Raw genomic sequence first — 12,401 nt, 5'->3', positions numbered from 1 at the left:
CATAGCAAAGCAATGTTAAATAATTTGTCAAAGCATGCAGCTAATAAAGAAGGGAGCGGGGATTGAAACCCAGGGCGGCTGGACTCAGAACCTTTGTTAACCACCACACTGCAAAATCAGAATTTTCACTTTGCTATTTGCTGAACTGTTTCTAATAATATGTTTTATTAAGTTCACTGGAATTTTATTTTCTATTAATTTTTAAACTTATATCTCATCCATGACTGCTAAAAAAAATTATTTCATTTCTGACCAACTGAATCTTTCGTTTACAGTAAAAAGTTCTCAAATTCTTCATCTGCGAAATAAAAGTTTGAAGCTGTATCAGTAGTTCCCAAACAGTTCAAGAGCAATTCTTTAATTAAAAATAAAAATTTTTGCCAACTTCTATATTATGGTTGTTCACCTTCTCTAGTTCACTGCTTGGTGTACAATAGAAAACTTGACAAAAAGTTACAGGATTCTGCAGCTCCCTGGAATCCACTGTGCTAGACTTTAGGTCCCCTTGGCTCTAGTTCCTAATCTCTCATTTCTCTGTCTGCTGTAAGAAGGAATATATATATTCCCTCAATCCCTTAAAGCTCTTTCAAGTTTTCTCTCTTTGTTTTTCCCCTGCCAAGTTTTCCCTTCTTCCTTCAGCTCAGATTCCTTAGTAAACAATACAGCCTACTTTGCAGAAGTCATAATTACTGAATCTCTTGTGAAAAGGAACTCTGTCAAAAATATATGAGCTAAAGCAATACAAATTTACAGAACTTAAACTTGTTCTGTGAAAATAGTAAATAAAAGAAAGGTTTTTTTAATATCAATCTGGTAGATTAAATTCTAAAATCAAATCTTTATCTGTATGTTCATCATAGAACTAGTGAATTAGAAAATTAAGGACAAATACTATATATACACACAAAGTAACATTATCTTCTGCTCACATTTATTTTTACCTTTCTTTCGTTTCTCCTTGACACTTCTGTTCAATATTTTTTTTTCTACTTCTTGAGACTTTAATCCTAATAATATTGACAATACTTAGTTTCATATCTTTATATAGTAGAAATATTTGAGAAATGCCAGCATGGAGTTTTAGAGAACATCATTCTTGGTACTGCTAGAGACTGGCTTCATTTGTAAGATACCAGCAAGAAATTATCAGCACCAACCCCATCCCCCTCAGTTATGCTTTATGTTTCCCTATAGTCAAAGCTTTGGGGTACAAAACCAAAATAACACCCTGGGTTTTAGGAGTGGATATATTTTTCTGTTATGATGCCCTCGCTTTCAGCAGAATCAGTTCAAGCCAGCTGCTCCGAGCAGAAAAGCGTAAGTCTGCATTTCCAACGGCATTAATCCTTTGGTGCTGTGTAGACCCTTCCACAGCCAAACCAAGTCCTATGCAGTGAGGCCTTGCTCAAAACCGCAGGGTGCCACCTGAGAGGTCGCACATAGAGTGCCTTCCATATGCAGGGTGGGACAAATTAGGTTTACAGTTGTTTGTATGGAAAATAATACAATAATTAACAAAATAATACAAGAATGAACTGTTTCACATGCTCACAACTGTAAACCTACTTTTGCCGCACCCTCTATATGCCTTTTGACCATCCCCCTGGAACAGGCCACTTGCTCCTTTATGTCCCACTGAACCTGCGCAGGTGTTATCATGGCACCTGTGATCCTTTCATGCAGTTTCTTGTTTGTATGTCTCTCTTCCCTTTCTTATTGGCCTTTATCTCCACAGCATCTACTATCGTTCCTGGATCATGGCAAATGCTTAATTAATGGTTGTTGAATGAAAACTCTGGAGTAAGAAGCAAGAAGTTAGCAGATTAGTTGAACCAAGTACTAAGTGAAGTAATAACTACGGAGTGGTAGACTGATTGGGGCTGTGCAGTGTGAGGTAGTCCTCTCAGGGCTCTTTTAGACAGGGGATCAGTATTTCTAGAAGTGTGGAGGCAGGAATAGGGAAGGTTTCCGATGGAAGTCAGTGGAAGCTAGCCTGGCTGGCCCATGGAGAGTCAAGGGAATTAAGTTTGGACATACTAAAGACTTAGAGACAATTAATAGAAACTCCTGAAAGTTAGAACTAAGCAACTTAGAATTGACTTGAACGCAATAAGGAGATTCTGTGGCTCTCCGATTTGGGCAATGGACGATCAAAATAATATTTTAAGGTTTTGATTAAATGGATGTGTGTTTATGTTACAATTTATGTGTATTAAACCTCAGATTATGAATTATTGATTTTGGTCTGTGGGTCATCAGTTGATCTTGAAGGTTTCTTTCTTTCTCTTCTCACCCCACAGGTTGTTATTTTATACTTTGAGCCAAGCACATTTCGCTGTATTCTCCTAAGATGGGTGCGTCTTCTTGGTTTTGCTACTGTGTATGGAACTGTCACTCTCAAGCTTCACAGGTATATTATATTTTATTAGTTTTTATTCTCATGGGAAGATCAAAGTGTTTGGCTGAGCATGTAATTGTCAGCCAATTAAATGGTTTAATTTCAAGGATTAACAGAAAGATGATCTATATTTTTTTATTTTTGAGGCAATATTTTTAAGATTCCCTAGGAAAATCTTTAATACAACTGAGTTTTAATAACATGCTCTAATAAAATGTGCCACTGGTATTGGGAAGGTTAATACTGAAAAAAAATAAGTTTAGAATGAATGCAAAACAGTATCGACTAGCTAAGAGCAGGAATCAATACAAAGACAATACAGTTGGAATAATAATCCAGGTGCAGAGCTACCAAAGAGCCCTATACAGTAGAATTCAGTCATATGCTTATTTGACTGAAACTACTGTCCTCCCTTCTCAAGATCTCTGCCCCAGGGTAATCCTGCTAATATTCTGCAGATGAAATTGAAGAAAAGAAAATAATGTTTCTGACTTTCCTTCTTAACCAATGTGCTCCAGTAATTATCAACTTCGCAAATTGGAGAATACAGTACTGTAAATTACCTTATACTTTGTTTTGAAGCCATCTACTTTTTAAAATTGATAAATATTAGGAATAAAGAGGCAATAAAATAAATTACCATCCCCAAAGACTAGGGATGTCTGGAAATGATTCCAAGGCTGCCCCTTGCCTCCTCTCCCCAATTTTTCTCAATGCAGTGATGCCAAAGAGCTTAGGAGACAAAATAGAAGTTTCTCCTGCAGGATAAAGTTGTAGTTCGATAGAGGAAACCCTTTATGCTGATCGGCTTTAAAGCTGGTTTGACGACCATAGTAAACCATATTTTCATGCTAATCTGACCGTAAGTTTTTCTCAATAAAAGTATTTTAATATGGCTCATCCAACAGGTTATCTTAGTTGCCATACTCTGTGTTATATTTGTCTTTTTTTAAATGTGATCTCTGTACTGTCTACTGCATACTCTCCATTTCATTTCCCTTTGGGGTGGGGGGCAGTCCTTATTTACCAGGACTGCTTCAGATTGTGGAAAAACCATAAATATCCTTAATTCTCAATATATCAAACAGTACAAAAAATATTGGACTGGATTTCAGTTTAAATCTGTTTAGCATCTAACTCTAAGAACTCATACCCCTGAAATGTATATAATTTTATTAACCAATGTCACCCCCATAAATTCAGTAAAAACTTTAAAGAAATCACAGGCTCTGCTTCCTGGAGCAGGAAAGGATTAGAGCAACCTCTCATGTTCTTGCCGATGCCCACTTTATTCTTTCCACATCCCAGCACGCTTGCTCATTTGTCCTGTCCTTCAAGGGCCTGCCCACTTCCATTCGTTATGTGATAGCTGTTTTTCAACTGGTGCTCACTCACAAGAGGAAATGAGAAATTGACCGCTTATAACAGACAATAAGACTTCTAGAAATTCTGAATGGATGGTGGCCTGCTGAGACATGAAGATGACCTCTCTCCCTATGAGTCTAGCGCTTAGCACCTGTTAGGTTTGCTTATTTAATCATGTTCTTCATTTTTACCGAGTTTATTTTCTTTTTCAAGTGAGGCTCTTACTGTTGGATCCCCGGGTCTTAGCACAATGACTGACACATGAGAGGTATTTAATACCCATCAATCGATGAGTGAATGGGTAAGAATGTCAGGTGCAGCCTTAAAAGCCGCTTCCATCACTTCTCTCCACGTATAATATGTTCATGTCCCCCTTCCTCCCTGTATGGCCTCAAGTATCTGGAACACTGTGGTTTGCAAGAGGCTGTTTGGTGGGATGCAAGCACAGTATTAAATAACGATGACTTGTGTAATTAGAAAACTGCTTCCATTCAGGTTCTCTTTCCATCCTTCTGATTATTTCCAGGAGAAACACGAGTGTGGAGCTCATAGGTCTCTAACACCTGCCGAGCAGTTGCTAATCTTCCTTTGCAACAAGGAGCTGATCAAGTCAGACTCAGAGCTTTCCCAGGCAATGCTATCTAGATAAAATGTTTTCACTTTGTTCCACTATTTATTTTCATAGTTGCTTTCTATGTATAGGTTATCAGTTTTTCATTGAAAGTAGCAATATAAAGTTTTCTTTAAAATATTTTAAAGCAATAAATAAAAGTTGATTTAAAGTATACAGGGTATCCCCCAAAAATGTATACACGCTTTAACAGCTGATAGCTCAATTTTGAAAATGAAATGTATCTTAATAAACACTGCCTTTAAAATTATTCAAAGTGCGTGTATACATTTTGGGGGAACACCCTATATTAGTTGGTGTGCAGATACAGACAGAAATCTTGAGGGAGGTAAGCCAAGGATCAGAATTTAGGAAACTAGATTATTTCATCATTCTTATTTCAAAGAGTGGAAGTAAACTATTTTATCTCTGACTGTGTGTTTCTAGAAGTCATTGCAGTGAAGAATTACCCTAGTGAAGGCTTAAATTGAGTAGAAACTTTCTAATTTAATGAGCCAAATTATTCTTATCCTGCCTCAACCATATGGCTTTATATTATATTCTGTTCTTTTCCATATTGCTTAAATTTTACTGATTCTGCTATTGCTTAAGTCTATTAACTGAACAGTCAGCTTGTCAGAGGAAGGAGAGCGACCCGGTGGAAGCGTCTGGCTGAGCCAGCTTTGTACTCCCTGTGCTTAGTGCTACGCCTTGCGCCTCTTATATACAGCTGACCCTTGAACAGTGCTGGGGTTAGGGACACCGACCCTGTGAAGTTGAAAAGTCACACATAACTCTTGACTCTACAAAAACTTAACTTCTGATAGCCTCCTATTGACTGGACGCCTTACCAATAACATAAGGTCAATGAATACATATTTTGTATGTTATATGTATTATGGGCTGTAATCTTACAGTAAAACAAGATAGAGGAAAGTGTTATTAAGAAAGTCATAAGGAAGGAAAAATACATTTGCAGTATTTATTGAAAAAATCCTGCTATAAGTGGGCCCACACTGTACGAACTCATGCTGTTCAAGGGCCTGTTGTATTCAGGTACTTGTTCGGTGAATGAATGGGTGGATGGTTACAGTGAGTGGGGCTGCAAGGAATGTCCTTGGTTGGGGTCTCTCTTAGAGTCAAACAACATGTGCCCTGAAGAATGGATTTCTAAGATTCTGTACTAACCCGATAGGAAGACATAAATCCTACCAAATCTGAATTTGTATTCCAATTCCGCCATTAACTATATAACCAAGAATAAATACCTCTAACATCTGAGGATCAATTTTATTCACCTCACCTCTAAAGTTGTTGTAAAGATTAAGCACGATTGGGACATATGGAAATATATCAAGTAGGGTTTTTCTTATTGCAAACCACAGATTACTGACTATGGCTAAATTAAGCAAAAAGCAAATTCATTGGGAAGATATGGGGCAGTCATAGAATTAAAGTGAAACCTAAAGAACCAGGCTTTAGAGGACTTGGCCCAAGGTAGATTGAGGGATTGGTAACCTGAACTAAGAGACAATGTCCTGTGAATTCCATAGACTAATTTTCATGGGAACTTCATTTTTTATTTCAAGATTTTTAAAAAAGTAAATCCTATCTCTCTAGGCAGAAAGTTCTAAGGGTATTATCAGTACTGATATATAAAATGACTGTTAAAGTCCCTTGAGAATAGGATAAGCAAGAAAGACTCGAGTTTTGTTTTATTTTAGCCATTTCACTGAAGGCTTAGTAAAATTGTGATCGGCTGCCTCCTGCACACCCCCTCCTGGGGATCGAGCCCCAAACCCGGGCATGTGCCCTGACGGGGAATCAAACCCCGATCCCCTGGGTTATAGGTCGATGCTCAACCGCTGAGCCCCGTCGGCCGGGCACCGTGTATATTTTGAGGAGGCAAAATGAGGAAATGTTTTAAGTGAAAGGGGATGAAGATAGATTAAGAAACGTAATGCTAAAAGAACATTTTTCTATTTCTTTTAATATGGTTTTTTAAAAACAGATTGCCTTTTCCTTTTTCTAAGGCTAATCAAGGAAAAATAAGACTTTTTTGTACTATGTTTAAAACGAGTATTTAAGCAAACTGTGAAAAAGCCTTCTTCTGACTCTGGACTAGGGATTTTTATTTTATGCATTAATCAGTACTCCTTGCTGTGGATACAGCACAATACTTAGCAGCTTTCTCTACTGTGTTCATTAGCACCAAATAGTTTACACTTTGTGGGAAGGAATATATATATATATTTTAATAAAGTTTGAAAAGTGACTGGAAGATATTTATGTTTATTTATTGAGTGTATTTTTAAGGATACATAAAATACAGTAAGATAATCTAAATCTTTAAAAGAGGAAAAGAAAGAAAAGCAAGTGTGCCACTATATAGAAAAGGGCTTGTGACAAAATGAAGATTGTCTCCTTTACCTTAACTTGTGATAACCACTGGGTGGCAGGGAATTTGAGATGGAGCCTGGGGCAAATACCTGAAGTATAGTTATTAGACTTGTCTATTAAATACAGATTATCTGCCTTGACAGACCATTGATCAAGGTGTTGATTAGCTCTCATATATGAAAGCCAAATATTATAATAATAACCTTTGTTTTTAGGTGGCTAAGCAAATGCCTATGGGCATACACAAGATACTCCTAAAAGGATTCATGCATTCATCCCAGCACACAGATGAATGGTGTTTAAGGCCTCAGATCATGACCCAGAGGGTTTTAATATGAAATAGTTTTAACACTGTTTTAGCCAGTTACCCACCTCAGTGAAAAATAATATATCCAGAAAGTAGTCTTTGGACATGTAGCTGTGTACATTGCATTTTGACTAGGAAATGGGAAAACTTTGCCATATGGATACTGCTAATAATATGCACTTCAGGTTTACCCTCTGCTGAGCACACTGTGAATGCTCATCTTAACTGGCTTCCTACCTTCAAGTGGAAAATTGCTTATAGTGACATTTCTTAAGAATTATATTGTCCCAGAGAAAATCTCAATCTTCATCTTCTAAGGAAGGTCTCTTTCCCTGCCAGCAAGTGTACTGTTTAGACAGTATTAAGGCAAAATTCATTCTGACACTTCCGTCAGAATTCTTAAAGATTTCAGGAAAACTGTAGTGGGGTTTTCGAGTAGGGGAGAGAGATTGGGCTCAACAAGGAAAAGTAAGGATTTATAGCCAAGGAGCAAGGGGCAGTTCAGTGGATGGGAAAATACTAAGAGGAAACATCAGGTGAAAAAGAAAATTTCTGGCTAAACCAACTTGGCGGGCCAGGATGATTTCAGCTATCAAGGGTGGGAGATTCTCACTAAACTGACTTATTTATCATGATTCTTGTTAAAATTGGACAGTGCAAAGACAGGGAAGTACAACAGGTGAGTCCAGTTGAGGAGAGGGCTCGGAGGAGCCTGACTAAAGTTTGGTAAAGGAGAGAATCTTTGTCAATAGGAAGCAAAGTAAGTTCCAAAGCCAAAGAATGTTACACGGCTTCTGAGGTAAATCAGAAGATATCTGATCCAGACCCCATATGCCCATGCCTGGCATATACTAGAAAATAACTAGATACCCTAGAGAAAAATGACATGCTTAAGATAAAATTGTAGAGAATAAAGGTCTCAAATTCATGTTTCAGAACTATCTTTAACATTGGCATTTTAAGAAATTTGAAAAAGATTAGATTTGTAAATAACTTTACTTTCTCTTTTGTTTTATAATTCACTGTCAACCTGGGTTTTCTGAGACTGAGATTTAAACAATTTCCTAGAGATCTTTTTACTACCTTAAATTGTTTTAATGAAATAGGAAAGATCCAAAGTCATTTCACTCCTAACAATAAGTTATTAACTAGAGGTCTGTATTTATATAGAACCTTTAACATCAATGAGCACCTTTAAAAAATTATAGATAAAAGCAATATATTTTTAATTGTTCTTTTCGTATTACCTATTAGACATAAATAAAAATAGGAGCATATCTCACTCAGAAAACTAAGGAGATGTAAAGCTTTACTAATTTTGTCTGACCTATCATGTCCTACTTGATTTGTTTTATGACTCATATCTTGGAAATACAATTTTTGTATAACAACTACATTCAAAGCTTTTCAATATTAAGCTTCTCCTTTCACATTTGTTTGATAAATATATACATATGCTCTAATTTCTAGTTATAGCATCAATATATTATGTTTGTATTTCTAGAAAGAGGCTTGCATTAGAATATACAGTTTAGGGGCTATGTGCCAAATTTGAAGCATGGGATTATTTTTAATTGCCTGGATTGTTGCCGTTTCAATTTGTGTATGTGTTTGTACACTTGTGTGTGTGTTAATAATCAACTTTAAAATTACAAATGAAAACCCACCTAGTAATTCAGAATTAGTACTTCTCTGACTACAGCTGATAAATACTTCGTCCTAATGTTCTTTGTTAGCAACTAACAAATTTTGTATCAGCTCCAGTGGAAATATTTTTATTTTCCTTATGTGAAGTAGATGTAAGAGAATAACTGGAAAATGAGATTAACTTAGTCATGCAGCAACAACGAAGGGCAGCCAGGCTTCTTTAAAGGCCAAGATGACGGTCTGCTTCTGCAAGCTGCTAGCTGCCATCACCTGCCTACTGTAGTCTCGGCCCAAAGGTAAGGGCTCAGCTTGCGTTATTGTTTGGAAGCACCTATGTCCCTTCTCTTTTTCTTTTTTTTAATTTATTGATCAATTTATTTTTAGAGAGAGAGGAAGGGAAAGAGAGAAGAAAGAGAGAGAAAGGGTGATCACTTTGTTGATCGACTTATTTATGCATTCATTGGTTGGTTCTTGTATGTGCCCTGACGGGGTGGAACCCACAACCTTGGCGTATCAGGACTATGCTCTAAGCACCTGAGCCACCCGGCCAGGGCCCCTGTGTCCATTCTGATGCTCCATCAGCTCCCCTGTCCTCTGGTGGCTCTGCTGCCTCCCACCTAGCATTTGCCCGTGTCCAGTCCAAAATACCTAAGTTATGTTTTCATTTTTCGTCAGCTCAAAATAATTTTTAATTTAATTTATTTCTTGTCTCACAGTTTATTTAGAAGTGTTATTTAATTTCCAAATATTGAGGAATTTTCTACAAATTTTTCTGGTTTTGATTTCTAATATAATTCCATTGTGATCAGACCTTATATTTTGTATGATTGGAATCCTCTTAAATTTACTGCTGCTTGCTTTATAGCCCAGAATATGACCTATCTTGGTAAAGGTTTCACAGTCACTTGGAAGAAATGTATCATCTGCTGTTTGAGGATCTGTTCAATAATGTTGTTTAAGTCTTTTACATCCTCACTAATTTTTTCTCTACTTGTTCTATTAATATTTAGAGGGTGGTTTGAAATTTTCTAATATGCCTATTTGTCCTCACAGTTCTTTCAGTTTTTCCTCCATGTATGTTGAAGTTCTGTTCTTAGATGCATAAACATTTAGAGTTGTTATAACCTCTTCATGGATGGATTCTTCTATCATTATAAAAGACCTTCATTATTCCTGGTAATATTCTTTGCTCTGAAATCTACTTTGTTTGGTATTAATATTAGCAACTCCAGATTTCTTTTGATTAGAGTTAGCATGGTATATCTTTTATTTCCATCATTTTACTTTGAACATATTTTTGTCTTATATTTAAAGGGTGTTTGTTGTAACAAACAAACATACACTTGGTCCTTGCTTTTTAAATCTAATCTAACAATACCTTCTAATTCGTGTATTTAGACTACTTTCTTGTAGATATGTCTATTGATAATCTTGTGGCATTCCTTCTCTCATGCCAGCGGCTCACCTGGCCTCTGTTTATCCTCATGATCATCACCCATAATTTATGCCTTTAGTCCAAAAGACAGGAGTTGAGCTAACAAGAAATTTAATACTAGAAGCACGGCTATTCTAGCTATTCCTAGATAGACACAGACTACTGAAACTGACTCAGAAGAAATATGAATTTTCAATAGACTTGAAACAAGTAAAGACATTTAATTAATAATCAACCCTCCCCCCGCAAACACATATACAAAGCCCGAGTACTTGGTGGCTTCACTGATTAATTATACCAAAGATTTAAAGAAGAATTAACACCGGTTGTTTATAAATCATCCTGAAAAATAAATAAGGCAACATTTCTCTATGCATTCTAAGAGGCCAGTATTACCCTGATATCAAAACCAGAAAAATATATCCTAAGAAAGTAATACTAAAAACCAATATAGCTTATGAATATAGTACAGAAAGCTCAACAAAATGCTAGCAAGCAGAATCCAGCAACCTATCAAAAGGATCATACATTACAAGCAGGTGGGATTTAGCCCAGAAATATAAGTGATTCCACATGTAAAAATCAATTCATGTAGTAGCCTATATTAATACAATAAAGAACAAAAACCACATGATCATCATGACAAATGCAGAAAAAGCATTTGACGAAATTCAACACATTCTTCATGATAAAAACACTCAACAAACTAGGAATGAAAGGGAACTTTCTCATCCAGATAAAAATTATCTATGAAAACCCACAGCTGACATCATGCTTAATAATGGAAGACTCAAGTTCCTGCCTTCTGTTTAAGAACAAGACAAGAATGTTGGCTTATTTTGGCTTCTATTCAACGTTTTCCAGGAAGTTCTCACCTGAGCAAGTAAGGCTCAAAAAGAAAGAAAAGATATACGAAAGGAAGGGGAAAGTAGAACTAGTTGCAGATGGCATGATCTCCTAGAGAGAAAATTTTAAGGAACCCACCAAAAACTATTAGAATTAGCAAACAAGTTTAGTAATGTTGGCGTATACAAGATTAATATTCAAAATTAAATGTATTTCTACACATAAGCAACAAACAAACAGAAACAGAAATTAAAGGGCCATTTTCATTTATAATAGCATAAAAATAAAATATGTAGAAATAAGTTTATAAACAACCACTAGCCCTAGCCGGTTTGGCTCAGTTGGCTGGAGCATCGGCCTTCAAACTGAAGGATCTTGGGTTCGATTTTGTCCAAGGGCATGTACCTCGGTTGCAGGCTCAATCCCTTGCCCTGGTCGGGAGGCAACCAATCGATGTGTCTCTCTCACATCAGTGTTCCCCTCTCTCTCTCTCTCTCTCTCTCTCTCTCTCCCCTCTTTCCTCTCTCTGAAAAAGCAATGGAGAAAATATCCTCAGGTGAGGATTAGAACATAATAAATAAATGAATGAATAAATAAATAAATAAATAAATAAATAAATAAATAAATACCACTAGACAGATACTCTGAAGACTACAAAACAGTGTTGAATGAAATTAAAGAACTAACTAAATACCGCTGAGCCACACCCAGCCAGGCAAAACAATCTTTAAAAAGAACAAAGTTGGAGGAGTCACACTTGCTGATTTTAAAACTTACTTCAAAGCTACAGCAACCAAGACACTGTGATACTGGCACAGGAGACACATAGATCAATGCCAGATATCCTCAGGCAAAAGACTGACTGACCTCTACATTACATCATATACAAACCTTAATTCCAAATGGATCAAAGACCTAAATGTAGGAGCTAGAACTATAAAATTCTTAGAAGGAAACGAAGTATAAATACTCATAGTCTTGGAAAAATACCAAAACTACAAGCAACAAAAGGAAAAAATTGATAAATTGGACTTCATCAAATGAAAAATTTTGGTCTTGATACTATCAAGAAAGAGACAAATGAAGGTAAAAAAAAAAAAAATCACATGAACATCTCAATAGATGCCCAAGGAGCATTTGTCAAAATTCAACACTCATGGACAATAAAAACTCTAAACAAAATGGATATAGAGGGAACATGCCTCTTCATAATGAAAGGCCATATGATTACAAGCCCACAGCTAACATCATGCTCAAAGTTGAAAAGCTGAAAGTTTTTCCTATGAGATTAGGAACAACACTAGGATGCCCACTCTGACCACTTTTATTCAACATAGCATTGAAAGTCCTAGCCAGAGCAATTAGGCAACAAAAACAAATAAAAGGCACCCAA

The 12,401-nt window shown here is 36.4% G+C and overlaps 1 protein-coding gene across 1 annotated transcript in view; it reads left to right on the top strand.

Moving 5' to 3' along the window:
- Positions 1-12,401, top strand: part of GPR158 (G protein-coupled receptor 158) — a 315,465-nt gene that overhangs the window by 265,167 nt on the left and 37,897 nt on the right. The window contains exon 6 of the mRNA XM_081136819.1: positions 2,301-2,410. Coding sequence (XP_080992945.1) covers positions 2,301-2,410 — 110 coding nt within the window. The remainder of the gene's footprint in view (positions 1-2,300; positions 2,411-12,401) is intronic.

The sequence above is a fragment of the Miniopterus schreibersii genome (assembly GCF_964146895.1).
Source record: "Miniopterus schreibersii genome assembly, chromosome: 1".
In the NCBI taxonomy this organism is placed as follows: domain Eukaryota; kingdom Metazoa; phylum Chordata; class Mammalia; order Chiroptera; family Miniopteridae; genus Miniopterus; species Miniopterus schreibersii.
This window is presented reverse-complemented; position numbering and strand designations above follow the sequence as displayed.